At 44.1% G+C, this 16,384-nt stretch overlaps 1 protein-coding gene and 1 non-coding gene across 2 annotated transcripts in view; one reads left to right on the forward strand and one right to left on the reverse strand.

Moving 5' to 3' along the window:
• The window catches only part of Fbn3 (fibrillin 3), a 74,832-nt gene that overhangs the window by 22,839 nt on the left and 35,609 nt on the right, over nucleotides 1-16,384 (reverse strand). The window contains 6 exon segments of the mRNA XM_041677721.1: nucleotides 7,215-7,271; nucleotides 7,274-7,363; nucleotides 7,941-8,057; nucleotides 10,036-10,161; nucleotides 11,678-11,746; nucleotides 12,336-12,497. Of these exon segments, the coding sequence (XP_041533655.1) occupies nucleotides 7,215-7,271; nucleotides 7,274-7,363; nucleotides 7,941-8,057; nucleotides 10,036-10,161; nucleotides 11,678-11,746; nucleotides 12,336-12,497 (621 nt within the window).
• LOC121465197 lies at nucleotides 2,369-2,475 on the forward strand. Its single transcript, XR_005976628.1, has one exon. It is a non-coding gene; the product is annotated as a U6 spliceosomal RNA (small nuclear RNA).

Consider the following 16,384-nt stretch of genomic DNA (forward strand, 5'->3'; position numbering starts at 1 on the left):
GACAGTTTTGGGTCTAAGGGAAAAGCTGAGACTCTGGAACACCGGGGCAGCAGAGGAAGGAAGGGTTGTTTGTTCTTGCTGGTTTTATGAACCTGGAGGGAAGCAGGGAGCAAGGTTTATGAGCTGCTTGCAGGTTCCCTTCAAGATTTCCATGCATCCATTTGGTATATCTGCTATTTGTTATTTCATAAATTTCCCGTTTGCAGGATGACCTTGCCCTAAACTATAGTCAGCTCTTCTTCTTTTTAAATACCTTTACAATAAATAAGATGGATGAGTAAGGAAATCATGAATTCCCACCCCCACTTGAAGAGCTGTTGGCAACTGCTGGCTGCAGAAGGAGGGTGTCAGTTTTTACCCAGGATATGGCTCCTAATAGGTTGCCTGTGTTCTAGTAGATGACCCCACACCTACCCACGTATGGGCAACAGTAAATGCACTCCAAGAGCACATGGAGATGGGAGGGAAAGTGGTGGTGGGATATGGGAGGAGGTGCACGGCAGGGAGCTGGGGGTGGACTTGATCAAAAACACATATGCATGTATGAAATTCTCAATTTAAACTGGCAAACTGAATCTAAGAACACATCAGAAAAATCATCCACCATAATCAAGTCGACTTCATCCTAGAGATGCAGGGATGGTTCAACATATGAAAATCTGTCAATGTAATCCACCATATAAACAAACTGAAAAAAAAGACCACATGATCATCTAATTAGATGCTGAAAAAGCCTTCAACAAAATACAATATCCCTTCATGATAGAGGTCTTAGAGAGAGCAGGGATATAAGGAACATACCCAAGCATAATAAAGACAATATACAGCAAGCCAATAGCCAACATCAAACTAAATGGAGAGAAACTCAAAGTGATCCCACTGAAATAAGGAACAAGACAAGGTTGTCCACTCTTTCCATGTCTATGCAATATAGTTCTTGAGGTTCTAGCTTGAGAAATAAGACAACAAAAGGAGGTCAAGGGGATACAAATTGGAAAAGAAGAAGTCAAACTCTCACTTATTGCTGATGATATAATAGTTTACATAAGCAACCCCCAAAATTCTACCAAAGAACTTCTACAACTCATAAACATCTTCAGTAATGTAGCAGGATACAAGATTAACTCAAAAAAAATCAGTAGCCTTCTTTTACACAGATGATAAATGGGCTGATAAAGAAATCAGAGAAACATCACCCTTCACAATAGCCACTAATAGCGTAAAATATCTGAGTAACTCTAACCAAACCAACGGAAGACCTGTATGACAAGAACTTTAAATCTTTGAAGAAAGAAATGAAAGAAGAGAACAGAAAGTGGAAAGATCTCCCATGCTCTTGGGTAAGTAGATTTAACATAGCAAAAATGGCAGTCTTACCAAAAGCAATCTACTGATTCAATGCAATGCCCCATCAAAACCCCAGCAAAATTCTTCACAGACCCTGAAAGAACAGTACTCAACTTTATATGGAAAAGCAAAAATCCAAGAAGGTCTTACATGTAAAAATGAATCAAACAGAAGACAAAATATCAGGTCTCAAAGATAAAATAAAGGAACTCTCCCTCTGCTTGGATATGAGCAAAGGACTTGACATCCTACTCCACAGATACTTATTCAGTCATGTTTGCTGTGGCTCTATGCCCAATAAGCTAGGAAATGGAAACAACCTAAATGCCCTTCTACTGACAGGTGGATAATGAAAATATGGTACATATGCACAATGGAATACTATTTATGTAAAGAAAAGTGGAATCGTGAACTTTGCAGGTAAATGAGTGAAACTAGAAAAGATCATATTGAGTGAGTAGCCCAGACCCAGAAGGACAGACACTGCACGTTCTCTCTCACTGGAGACCCAGAAGGGCAGACATTGCACGTTCTCTCTCACTGGAGACCCAGAAGGACAGACACTGCACGTTCTCTCTCACTGGAGACCCAGAAGGACAGACACTGCACGTTCTCTCTCACTGGAGACCCAGAAGGACAGACACTGCACGTTCTCTCTCACTGGAGACCCAGACCCAGAAGGACAGACACTGCACACTCTCTAGCTCCAAATCTTCAGATGTGAGGACATGTCCTGGAGTAACTGAAGAAAGCAAGAAAGGAAAAAAGGGACCAATGCTGGTGTGGGAGAGCAACTGAACAGAGGAATAGTTGGATACAAGTGATCTGGTCAGGGAAATGGGGAAAAGGGGACTCTGGTTAGGGAAGGGAGTGAGATAAACACAGGAGAAGGGAGGAAGGTAAAATAACAGTAAGGATATCTGAAAAAGATCATAAGAAATCATACTATTAACCACTTACCTGAAAAACCACTATAATATCTGTAAGTCTGGTTGTAGAAATACTTACATAGTTTAAATAAGTGCTTGCTTTAGCAGCACATGTACTAAAATTGGATCAATACAGAGAAGATTAGCATGGCCCCTGTGCAAGGATGACATGCAAACATGTGAAGCATTCCATAGTTTTGTATAAAAAAAGTTTAAATAAATAAAATTGAAAACTATCCCTCCAAGAACCCCAAACCAACTAACAAAAATTCCAGTACCAGACACAAGAAAGTCGTCTTTAGAGTTGTTTCGAGGGCTGTTCAAGAGACTCACAAAACCTTTTAGGCCATTGCTGTTGTCCCCAGAGGCAGAAGATAAGTCCCTATTGCTGGAGACATATCATGCATTCAGGTGCAAGGACCAGATGACCCAGCGCTGGAACTGACTTGAATGGCCCCTCTGAGGGCTAGCTTTCATGGGATCAGAAGGTGCCAAAGGAGGAAGTAACCGACAGTCCTACCCAGCTATGACTCCCATAATCTACAACAGTGACCAACTTGTCATGATAACCCTAGGGGTGGTAATGGCACACATACCTTGGTGGTCACCAACGGCTCTCTAATTGGACCTATGACTTATTCAACAAGAGGGAGACCATGCCTGGGACTAGAAACCTAGCCAATAATTCGATTTTAGTGAAGTCATGAATCTCAGAAGGAGAGCCTGTAACCACCACTTTACTAAACTGGCATGATCCCCAATTACACTCTAAATATTTGTCTTTTTACTCACATATAAGTGTAATCTTCACCCTTCATCAAGGAAGCTTCCCAGTGCAAGAGACAGAGACCACTCCAGAAAACTACAACCAGTCTAAACGCAGAGCTGTGGAGCCCAATCCCAATGGATACATCTACTACACAACTCAGGGAACAGTGCAGAATAGGAGGTGTAAAGATTGTGAGAACCAGAGGATTAAGGGATCAAGAAATTTGCTGTGGTATTGTATTTCCTAGTAATGTCTGAAACTATACCCATAAAGTCTCATCAAACATAAGCTGAACAGAGACAAAGAACAATAGATAAGGCAAAGTGGACAGGGTAAAGCCCAGGAGACCTCAACCCTAAACAAAGAACTACAGGCTACTGAGGAATGCTGAGATGGGAGAAATAGTCCTCCCTGCAGAAGAACACTAATTGGTTATCCAATACCAAACGGTCAGCCCTGAAAACACACATAAAAGTAACATTATGCAGTCTGATACAGACATACTTAGGAATATATATGAATAGACATAAACACATATGCAACTATTAACAAAAGAAGAGGCCATGAGCTTGAGAGAGAGCAAGGAGGGGTACATGGGAGGATTTGGGGACAGGAGAGGGAAGGCAGAAATAATGTAATTATATGATAATCTCGGAAGGAAAAGAAAAAGTTCTTAAAAAGTAAATGTTAAGTCAGGCAGTGGTGGCATACACCTTTAATCCCAGCACTCACAAGGCGGGGGCAGATGGATCTCTCTGAGTTTGAGGCCAGCCTGGTCTAAGAAATGAGTTCAGGATAGTCAGTCCAGTTATACAGAAACTCTGCCTTGAAAAACCAAAACCAAAACCAAAACAACAAAATCAAAAACATCAAACCCTAAATCAAAACAAAAAAATACATCTTAAAAATAATTTAAATTTTATTTATGTGTTTATTTTGTGTGTATGCCTTCATATGTCTTTACACCATGTGCATTCCTGGTTCCTTTGGAGGCGGGAAATGAGTGTCAGATCCTCTGGAACTGGTTGTGAGTCTACGTGTGGATTCTGGGAATTGAACCTGAGTCCTTTAGAGGAGCAGTCAGGGCTCCACGCCTCCAGCCTTCTATTTCTATTTCTAACCATGTGTCCCTGGTCTAGTTCTTTGCCATGAGACACAGGAACCTAGATACTACAGCAGATTCCCCTGAGACATGCTGGAAGTTGCTCTGGGACTCAGATCTCTTGCCTGTAGTGATTGGGTGACTTTCCCCACACCTATTCTTATTTAAATTATGTTTTATCTATTTATTTTATGTGTGTACTATGAATCATATTTAGAGGTCAGAGAGAATCGATCACTGGGGACTGAACTCAGGCTACTAGGTTTGGTGGAAATTGCCTTTACTTACTGAGTCCTGGGTCCCAGTCATAGGGCCACTTATCCACCAACCCAGGCAGCTCACCTGCACAGTTACTGTTGTGGGTTGCCACAGGGCTAGGGAAGCACAGGTACTTGTAGGAGCCAACAATGAAGAGGGAAGGGAGAAAGGAAAGAGGCAGTAGGAAGGGAAAGGGCTGGGTGAAGGAATCTGAGGCTGTAGGTAGAAGGTTTCTCACCAAGAAACTTTGCCATGCGGATGTCAGTGATGAACCCTGGCACTTAGTTCCACAGAGGAGCTGGGTGGAGAAAAACAGAACCCCAGACCATACCGCTGCCCACCCTGAGTGCTGCACCTCCACGCACCCACAGCCAGCCCTTGCCTGGCCTCCCACCTTCCTTTACTCTGTGTTGATTATCTCTGGGTTCAAGGCTGCCCCAAGTCTATTCAGGGTACTTCCCAGAACACAGGTGGGAGACTTCCCGCATGTTTTCCTCTGGAGAAAGCACCAGCCATGCTTATAACCCTTGTTAAAGAGGGAACCAGGGAGGTGGCTCAGCTGATGAAGTGCAGGCCTCTGCAGCACGAAGATCTGAGCTTAAATCACAGAGCCATGTATAAAAGCTGGGTGGGTGGTGCATGCTTGTTTCTAGCATCATGAGGGAGGCAGAGGCAGGCAAACCTCTGGGTCTTCCTGGTCAGCCACTCTAGCCAAAATAAATGAGGAGCTCTAAAAAACTAGAGTGGAGACTTGCCTGAAGAAGACACCCTGATGTCAACTACTGGCGTCCACAAGTGCATGTACCAGTAAATACACCCACACCGGCACACACACACACACACACACACACACACACACACACGCACCCAACACACACACACACCACATACACACTCCCCACACCCCCCACACCCCATACACACCACAAACACCACACACACCACATATACACCACACACATACACACCCACCACACACACATCACACCACACACACATACATACACACACACCATACCACACACACACACACTACATATACACCCACCACACACACACTAATATACATACCACACACACCACGTACACCCATACCACACATACACACACACCGCACACACACACCACACACACACACCACACACACACACACACACACACACACACACACACACTCTTCAGTTACTACCTCAAGACTCTCATTCCAGCCCCCAACATTCCCGCAAGAAAGATTCTTGCATTTAAGCCCCCAATGTTCCTATGTGATGGTTAGTTTTATTATAACTTCATAAAAACCTGGATTAAACTGGGGAGAAAGTCTCAATGAAGGACTGCCTAGATCAAGGTGGCCTTTGAGCATGTTTCTGGGCATTGTCTTCACTGCCTTTCTTGATGTGGGAAGACCCAATCTGGAACCAGGCTCCTCTGTCCCCTGGTTTGTGGGCTGTGTGGGCGGAGAAGGTGAGCCGCACACTAAGAATGCATGCTTTCCATCTTTAGCTACCAACCAAGACTTCCCTGCAATGGAGGACCAAATCCTGAAGTTGCCAACTGAAATAAACTCACAACAAGCTCCTCTAAGCTGCTTTTTGTCAGGATATTTTACTGCTACAACAGAAATGAAACCAGCACAACCGACATGTCTCAGTATGAGTCTCTGAGCTGCCAGAGAGGAGCCTCTTCCCTGGCCTTCCCTAGAGCTATCTTTAGAGTATGTCCCCCAGAAGTTTCCTTGTTAGAAACCTAAGTCCTAAGGTTGGACGCTGAGGATGTTTGGAGAAGGGGCTTAGGGGAAGTAAGCAGGACCAGGAGGGTGGGGCCTCAAGGTGGCATTGTGGCTTTCAAAGAAGAGAAAAGACACCCAAACTGGCACTCTTGCTCTGCGGCACACTGTGACACCCTCTACCATACTGGGATGCAGTAGATAGCCCCCCCCCCCCCGCCTCCAGATGCTGGTGCCTTTACACTGAGCTTCTAAGCCTTTTGCACTGCAAACTAAATAAACGTGTATTTGGGCTGGAGATGAAGTTCAGTGGTAGAGAGCTTGCCTACCACGAATAAAACCCTGGGTTCAGAGCCCAGCATCACAAAACAAAAAGAACCCCTAAATTAAAATCCAGATCAAAACCACTATTTTTTTCTTTTAAGGATTATTTTATTTTAAATTATGTGTATATGTATATATGTCTGAGTCTATGAATGCAGGTGCCGGTGGTGGCCAGAAGAGGGAGCCAGATCCCCAGGCACCGGGTTTGAGGTAGCTGGGAGCCACCTGACAGAGGTGCTGGGAACCAAACTCGGATCCTCTGGAAGGGCGGTGCATGCTTTTAACTGCTAACTCATCTCTCCAAGCCTGACCTCCTATTGTTGATAAGAACTAGTCTCAACTATAACCTCGCATTTAGTGCCACGACTTGAATGTGCAATGTCCCTCCACAGGCTCGGGTGTTTGAATACGTGGTCGCCAGCTGGTGGTGCTGCTTTGGGAGGCTGTGGAATATTTAAGAGGGGGGCTTAACTCAAGTAAGTGGGCCTTTGGGGGTGGGTGGATCTTTGGGGGCTGTGTTTGAACAAACAAACAAACAAAATCAAGGTAGAAGGCTTGTAAAAAAGTGGCACCCCAAGTAGATCTTGGGCCCCCACAATCGGATACCCACACATGCATATACCGCATGAAGATACACCCACTTGTGTGGTACCCACAGAGAATAAAGCAGATAATTAAAGGCTAGAAGCCTCGAACTCTACCATGTATCCCTCTGTACTGTGCTGGGAGGGGCCAGACTGAGAAAGTGGTTGGGGCACTCACAGTTGGCAGGGGTGGGACAGGTTACACAGGGTCTGTTCCAGGCCTGCCCCACGCTGTGGAGCAGCAACACATCCTCCGGGTCACACTGAAGTTCAGCGTGTTCCCACATGTTCCATGACAGTGCCGGAAACGCATGCTCTTTCTCGTGTCTGCAGCTGAAGTGGGAGTAAAGAACACGGGCCGCAGACTGGCGAGATGGTTCAGCTGGGAACGGCGCTTACCACCAAGCCTGACAACCTGAGCTTGACTCCTGGGCTCACACAGTTGAAGGGGAAAGAACTGATCCTGCAAGTTGTCCTCTGACCTCTACGTGTGTGCCGTAATGCCCACACAGCCCCCATTTCCCATGTAATAAGTAAATAATAGGTAAGGAGAAAAAGAAAAGATTGGGAACGGGTCCAAGCCAGAGTAAGGATGCAGATTGGAGAGGAGATTTATCCATGAATTTATGTTAACACTTTGGCTTAAGGTCTTTTCTCCAATCTCTTTAAGCCTTTGTTGACCAGTGCATGGCCTGGGAGGACCACTCGCAGCTACTCTGGGCTCCCAAGTCCTGGGGTATCATTTTGTCACATATAAGCACATCAAATACATGCAGATGTACTCTGTTTCTTCTTTCAAATATACCTCTCTCTGCACCTTCCAAGGCTCTGAGGGTCTTTGCAGTCCTTCCCATAGCAACCACTAGCCTTCCACCCCTCAAGCCCAAGTCATCACACTTCCTACCCACACAGTGGTTGCCACTGCTGACCTGCAGGAACTCTGCGGGGCAGATACAGGTGTGATTGCCTAAACTGTAGCCTGGGCTACAGGTGTCTGGGTGTGTGGAGCATTCACCGATATCTGCAGAAGAGGGAAGGGTGGAAGAGGACACGTGAGAAATGTCAGAGACTGTCTGGGTAACTCCCCAGGGGGTTCCTTACCCCAGGCCGAGTGAAGACACTTTATTGTCATCACTTCTATTTGTGAAATAGAAAATATAAAAGACTTCTATTTGGTTTCACTAGTTTAAAATCATACAGATATTTGGGCCAGGAAGGTGGCGATTGTTGCACACACATGAGGATCTGAGTCTGCATCCCCAGATCCCAAAATAGCTCTGGTAGCTATCCTGGAGAACACGGAGCAAACAGACCCTGTCTTAGATAAGGAGGAAGCAAAGACTGACCCAAGGCTGTCCTCTGGCTGTCACGTGCACATTGTGGCATGAGTGCCCACACTGACACTGTGATGGTTTTGTTTGTTTGTTTCTTGGTCACGATATCCTATCTCACTAAGAGACAATATGAAAAAGACTAAGAGCAATGAAAACGTGAAGTGGGGCCATTACTTCCAACCATACAGAAACTCAGGAATCATAAGACTATAGAATGGATAATTGCTTGCTGCCCCTAAATCAGGTTGATAAGAGGACATGAATACATTTCTAGAAGAGGAGCTGGACACATGGCTCAGTGGTTAAGAGCATGTGCTGCTCTTGGAGAGCATTCACTGAGCCAGCTCCAGGGTATCTGATGCCCTCTTCTGGCTTCCACGAGAACTGCATTTGTAAACACAAAATTAAAGTCTTTAGGATTTACACACACACACACACACATACACACACACACACACACACACACGCACGCACATCAATAGATGGAATCCAACAGTATATTGTGGACATGGTACGCCATGACAGTCATGGTTGGTATTAATGCCACACATGAGAAGCACACGAGTAGGAAGCCTCACCGGAAGGATTGTCCCAATTGCCTTAATTGATGTGGGAAGACCTACTCAAAATGTGGACGGCACCTTCTGGGCACATCCCTGATAGAAAGGGTGTAGCAGGAGGAAGATAACTTGCCTACTGCTCACCTGACCTTTCTTCTTGCCTCTGAGTTGATTTATCCTGTTGCTGCAGCTTAGGATTCTTTATCTGATAGTAAAACCAGTATTGCCAGGCTTCCATACTAAGAACTGATGGCCCTTCAGGAACTTTCAAGGTTTTTAGCTCCCGACGGAGACTAGTGAGGCATCCAGTACCAGGGACGGAGCAACTACCAGGTTGTTGGCCTCTCTAGTGTGACCCAGCCGCTGTGAGACTATTTCAGTTACTGAGGTACCAGCCACAAGGATCAAGCAACTACTGGTAATATCTCAACATAAGCTGATATCAGGTATAAATCCATCTATTCATATCTATCTATCTATCTATCTATCTATCTTCAACCATCTATTTATCCATCCATCCATGCATGCATCCATCCATCCAGTTGTCTAGGCGGCTGGGTAGCTGTGGCCTGTTGACTATATTAAAGAGCCTAGGCTTCAGTTTTAGAATGGTCAGACTCAAGCTGACCCACACCACCTAGAAGTCACTTAATCCTCTTGAGCCTTAGTTTCTACATCTAAAATGTGGGATCATAATAGAAAACCCTTCCTTATGGGGACGCTATAGTACATAGATATTAATTTAGGATCTCCAGCACAGCCCTGGCCCTGAGTCCCTGTTGGGCACTACTACATGCCCAATCAAGGACAATAGAGAGACATGTGAAGTGTATTTGAAGCCAAGGTGAGACCATTCCTTCTCATGACCTTTCCACACAGTTAGTCATGGACCTTGGTCATCTTTGGCTCAAGAGAGGAATATCAAGGTTGCTGTGAAGCTATATTATTTACAAAGGAGTAGAAGGAAGAAGGAAGGGGACTGGACAGGATGGAAGGCGGGGCATTCAGTTAGCCTTGCATCCCTGACCTTAGAGAGCTTGGCAGAGCATCATGGCAGGGATGGAGAGGAAGTGCCCGGCCTAGCCCGGGCAGAGTCCACACTCACCCTCACAGGTGCGGGTATCTTCACTGAGGCTGTATCCAGGAGGACACTCACATTGGAAGGTACCGAAGGCGTTGGTGCAGTTGCCTCCCTGGCACAGACTGGGTAGCTCCTGGCACTCATTGATGTCTGTCAGGAATGGAGGAAGCTGAGAAGGAGAGCTAAATCCAGCAGAGGACTTGAGGGATCCCCACAGGCTGCTCGGGGTCTTATGGGCTCTTTAAAGTATTCCCCCAATAGTTATTTCTATGACTGTTGGGCATTTAGAGGATCTATCTCAATGGCTGGATACTTGAGTCAGTGCTGGCCTGAGACCAACTCCTTTATTTCCACCTTAATTTCATCTCCTCATGCATGATAGTTTCCTCAGGCTAGAATATCTTTTCTAACATCACCATTCCCCAAGACTGACGGCTGGATATAAAGTAGTGATTGATGGAAGGATTGATTATTGGCTATGAAAAGGGTGAGTGTGCAAGTAGGCCAATGGACGAGAAGATCACATGTGGATGAATGGAAGGATGGGTAGAGAGGCAAGTAGTTAGATGAATAAAGAAGGATAGAGGATAGGCAGATGATATTGGTAGGTGGAAGATGGGTCAATGAAGTACATGGAAAGTGGATGTAAACTTGGAGATGGAGGGATCGATGCTGCATGGATGAATAGATAGGTAAGAAATGGATAGATGAATGGTTGGATGGGGGTAGATGGCAGATGGATGGATGGATGGATAGATAAGAAATGGATAGATGGATGGTTGAATGGGGGTGGACGGGAGATGGATGGATGAATAGATAGATAAGAAAAGGATGGATGAATGGATGGATGGGTAGATGGATAAATGGGGGTAAATGAATGAGTAGAAGGTGTGGTGATCGGAATGAGAATGGACCCTTTATGTTCAAACATTTGAATACTTGGTTCCCAGTTGGTTGAAATGTTTGGGAAGGATTAGAATGTGTGGCCTTGTTGGAGGAGGTTATGCCTGCCTGCTGCCGTGCTCCCTGCCATGATGGTAATGGGCTCTAACCTCTGAATCTAAAAAGATTTAAACAATTTCTTTCTTCTATAGATTGCCTTAGTCATGGTATTCTATCACAGTAGGAAAGTAACTAAGGCAGATGGTGACAGAGCATGGGTGAACGATATGGGTGGTTAAGTGGATGGGTGAGTGGATGGATAGGATGAGGATGAATGGATTATATGGGTGGGTGGGAAATGGGATAGATTGATGGATGATGAGTGGATGGATGACCGGATAGATGAATGGGTATAGATAGATGGAGGATGGATGGATAGATGAAGGAATAGATGGGTATGTGGGTAGGTATCCATGGGTAGATAGGTGAATGGAGGCTGGCTGGCTAGCTAATTGACAGGTTGTCTGAAAGGTTGGGTGGTTGGATGGATGGAAGAATTGATGGATGGATAAGTGGATAGATGGAAAGCTCAATTAATAAACAAACAACTGACAGAAGAAATGACAGAACAGATTAAAATTTTCATGCATAATTTGGTTCTGCAACAAAGCCTCCAAGTAGGAGAACGTATTTCCCCAGGATTCCCCCCGTACACTTGGCAATGTGCTAATGACAGAAAGACCCATCAGTGCGTAGCTGGATCAATAGTCTGTCAGGAACTCACCTTCTAGAATCAAAGTGATGGGATTTGGTCGGAAACCCTTACCACCGGGGCACAGGGTCTTATACTCTGCTGCAAGGGAAACAGGTTTACATGAGGAACTATGAAGAGAGGCACCTGGGTAAAACCTAGTGGATGGGAGCGGGCCCCTTGAAAAAGATGCAACATGGGTCCCCCTTCCTTTGCTTTGCTGAACCAACCATGATTCATATCCTCAGCTTTGTGGAGCTGCCTAGTGATTCAGTATACTCTAGTGTTGGGGTGTATGTATAAACATCTATTCCCATCCAGAGCATGGATAGTGGATCCTGAGGGATCCTGGTCCTACTGCACCTCACTCTTTCCACTTTACTCATCCTCCAAACCCATACCTTACATGGGACCTGCAGTTCCCCAGATCCCTAGTCCCTAGCACAGGCATATAGGAACTCATTGTTTGCTGACTGATTGAGTGATGGATTGAATACAAACACAGAGAGAATTTATAGAAAGCAAAATTGGAGAGAAGCCTGGCCTTTGAACTGTCAAGGGCATGCTTTGTGACCGAAGATCCTTTTCCTTCCTGATTCTACTTCCTTGTCCTCCAAAGCCTTCTGCAGGCAGAGATAACCTGCAAACTTCTGAGTCTCTGGCTCAGGCTCACTGTCTTGCAGGGACTCACAGGTGTTGCCTGCTGGACACAGCTTGCAGGGGTTTCCCGAGGCCCGACCCAAGGAACAACAACAAGACGCTCTGCTGACACCAACTCCAATCTCTGCACTACAGGAAATGCCACTGTCATCTTGGTCCTGCACATCCAGGAAACAGATCACGGTCTGGGTATCTGCACAGGTAAAAATGGGTGGTTAGCGCATGAAGAAACTATGTATTTCTCTGTGTTACCATGAACTCCATGACTTCCTGGTTGCATGTGTGTGTGTTCCTGAGTGTGTAACTGTGGCCTCTCTGTTTTGTGTGTCTGTCTGTGTGTAACTGTGTGTGAGTTTGTATGTACCATGTGCTGTGTGCATAAATGTGTGTAATTACCATCTCTGACTGTAACTGTATATCTTTGTGTAACTTTGTGTCTAGTTGTGTCTGTAACTGTGAATTTGTGCATACCATGTGATATGTGTAACTATGTTTCTCTGTATGTAACTTTATATTGTGTTAGTGTGTTTCTCTGCATGTAACTTGCCTTTGTCTATAACTGTATTGTGTATAACTTTTCTGTATATGTGTACATTTGTGAATAGTTATAATTATAGTTTTTCTTAGTTATGATAAAAGATAAAGTAGATATAGATATTGTAACCATAATTCTTGCTTAATATCTTTTTGTTATATGTAATTTTACTATGTTAAAGTTAAAATCTTTCTTTTTATTTAAATAGAAAAGGGGAAATAATGAGGGAAGTCCTTTTGTCTATGTGTTGCCTTTATTGGTTAATGAATAAAGAAACTGTCTTGGGCCTGCACAGGGCAGAATAGAGGTAGGCGGGAAAAAATAAACTGAATTCTGGGAGAAAGAAGGCAGAGTCAGGAGATGCCATGTAGCTGCCAGAGGGAAAAGACACAAGTTGCCAGTTAAAACCTTGCTGGTAGGCCACAATCCTCGTGATAAAGTATAAACTAATAGAAATGGGTTAAATTAAGATATAAGAGCTAGCCAATAAGAAGCTAGAGCTAATAGACCCAGCAGTGATTTAATTAATACAATTTCTGTGTGGTTATTTCAGGGCTGAGCAGCCAGGAACAATCTCCTACAACATGGTACCAGATTTCTAGGTGTATTACTGACTGTCTCTGTCTGTCTGTGTTTGAGTGTGTTTTTCTTTGTGTAACTTGACCCCAACTGTTACTGTGTGTTGCAAATCTGTGTGCATAAATGTTTCTCTGTGTCTTTGTATACCTGTGTGTCATTTGTTTCTCACCACAGGTCTCTGTGTGACTGTGTGTCTATGTATTATTATGTCTCTCTGTCTGACAATAGTCTCTCTGTATGTCTATGGATCTGTAGTTAAGGGTTTTTCTGTGTGCAATTTGATCTTGTATGTTAACTGCATGCATATGTATGTATGCAAATGGTATCTCTGACTATATTATATGTATCCTTACATGTAACTGTATGTGCTTATGTATAGAATTGTGCTTCTTTGTGTGTAATGGTCGTCTCTGTATCTACCTGTGTCCGTGTAACTGTGAGTTTATATATATCATGTGTAACTTTACTGAAATTGTGTATATATGTATAGATGTTGTCTCTGACTGTAATTATATGTGTGTGTAATTGTGTGTGCCTCTGTATATGCAGTTGCTGTCTCTCTATATAACTGTGTCTGCATGCAGTTGTGTTTTTTTGTGGGTAACTGTAGTCTTCTAAGAAACTACATGTAATGTGTGTCTAAACATTGTCTCTGTAAGTGTGTCTCTATGGTAATTGTGTGTGCCTCAGTGGTTTTCTCTGGGTGTAACCATGCTATGTATAATTGCATGTCTCTGTGTAGTTGTCTGTCTTACCCTATGTAGTTCTTTGTATGTAACTATGTTTGCTGTTGTCCTTGACTAGAACCATGTATTTCTATGTATAACAAGTAGGGATAAGTCCCGCCCCTTGGGGGGTGTGTTCGCCTCGGGCTAATGTTTGCCTATAAATTTGGTGAGCGTGCTCCCAGCCGTCGCTTCTGCTTTCCTGGTCTCCGCGGGAACGGTGGTTCTGTAAGTCTATTTCTACATTAAACTATATATATATTTTTTACAATCTGTCTGCATTCGGTTACGCCATTACATTTTGGCGTCCAACGTGGGCTATTTTGCCCCCGACTCAAGTGGGTAGCCTGCTAGCTAACACAGCACCCTCCCGGGTGCTGTTTTTAAGTTCGTGACTCGGGCCCCAGTGCCGAGTCCGAGACACACTCAGCCACACAGGCCCATTCTGCCTGCCTTGGCTAAGTTTGCAGCGGAACCCCACTGCCTGAATTAGCAGAAGCTCAAGTACTTGTGGTTTTGCAACAAAAGCTGCCACAGTGGCAGATTTGGTCTGATACAAAGTGACTTGGCCGGGCGGTGGTGGTGCACACCTTTGATACCAGCACTTGGGAGGCAAAGGCAGGTGGATCTCTGTGAGTTTGAGGCCTGCCAGGCGGTGGTAGCACACGCCTTTAATCCCAGCACTTGGGAGGCAGAGACAGGCGGATCTCTGTGAGTTCGAGGCCAGACTGGTTTACAAGAGCTAGTTCTAGGACAGGCTCCAAAAACACAGAGACCACCACTGGCAGGAACCTATCATTGCAGGTAAAAAATTTTTCTTTTATAAATAAAATGTCTGAACACATTAGTATTCAAGAATTTAACAGTTTTTTTTTAATTGTACCATGTGGGAGATTTTACAAGAGGTGTCTATCACCCCACATCTATGGATCCTTCTGGGATTCGTAGTTTTCATTGTCACTAAATGGTTTGATAATAGAAATATGATAAAGTCTTTACGAGATGAATCCAGGATTCTTAAGGCAGAGATTGAACGCTTAAAAACAATTGAGAATGACAACAATCTTCTCAAGAATCAGTTTGAAGTTCTCTAGGCTGATGTTAAGGAGAAATTCATTACTATGGAAGAGGGAATAGCTGATCTGGATAGTAAGCTTCAGTCCCTTTCAGTAGGAACTGAAACATTAGTGGCTGATATTAAGAAGAAATTCATTACTATGGAAGAGGGAACAGCTGAATAGGATCATAAGCTTCTGTAGGAAATGAAACATTAACTGAGAGAATCAAAACTGCTGAATGTGACAATCGGATTTTGTCTAAAGCTTATGACAGATTGACGGAAAGATTGTCAATACAAGAAGGCATGGTTTATGCCATAAAAATTATGTCCAAAGATGAGATGTTATCTCTAACGGACAAACTTTATACTTTAGAATCCTCAATGAAGGTTTTGGAACACAATTCTGGACAGGAGATTCAGACATTGCAGAAGGCAATGGTGAATAGAATTGAAAAGATTGAGGAATTTCTAAATTCTGATGAAGAAGAGCAAAGGGTAGAAAGGCAAATTTTAACTACATCTGTGGGTAAATCTCTCTGGGACAATTTCCACAAAGCTCTACCTACAGCTCTACCTGCCTTTCCAGTAATAACAACAGAGAAGGTGATTGGTTCCAAAAACCCTAGGGTCATCAAGGAGGATACATGGGAGCCTGTCCGTATGAATGATCTCAAGGAAATAAAACAGGCTGTCATGACTTTTGGGATGCAAGCCTCTTTTGTTAAAGAGATGCTAAGAACTTGGGCCACGACAAGCAGAGCAACCCCCTCGGACTGGCTCCAGCTGAGCTCTGCGGTACTTGAGAGTGGACCGCAATTGAAATGGAAATGCTTATTCAGGCAAGAGGCTAGACTCTTAGAACAGCAGGAAAAAGCGAAGGGAATTGACATTTCCCTAGATAAAATTCTAGGTGAAGGGCTCTTTTCCGACCATCAGGAACAAGCTAATTTGGATGAAAACACACTCTCCATGTGTACTACAGCAGCCTTAAGGGCTTGGGACAGGGTACAAGACCCAGGACAGAGAATGGAATCATTTGTCAGAGTTAAACAGGGTCAGAGAGAACCCTTTAGTGACTTTTTACAAAGATTAACTAAGGCTGTACAAATAGGGATATCTGACCCAGAAGCAAGACGTATAATGATTGAGTCTGGCTTATGAAAACGCAAATGTGGAATGCA

This window comes from Microtus oregoni, unplaced genomic scaffold (genome assembly GCF_018167655.1).
Source record: "Microtus oregoni isolate MIOR12 unplaced genomic scaffold, Mior012 000029F_ref0000214, whole genome shotgun sequence".
Lineage (NCBI taxonomy): Eukaryota > Metazoa > Chordata > Mammalia > Rodentia > Cricetidae > Microtus > Microtus oregoni.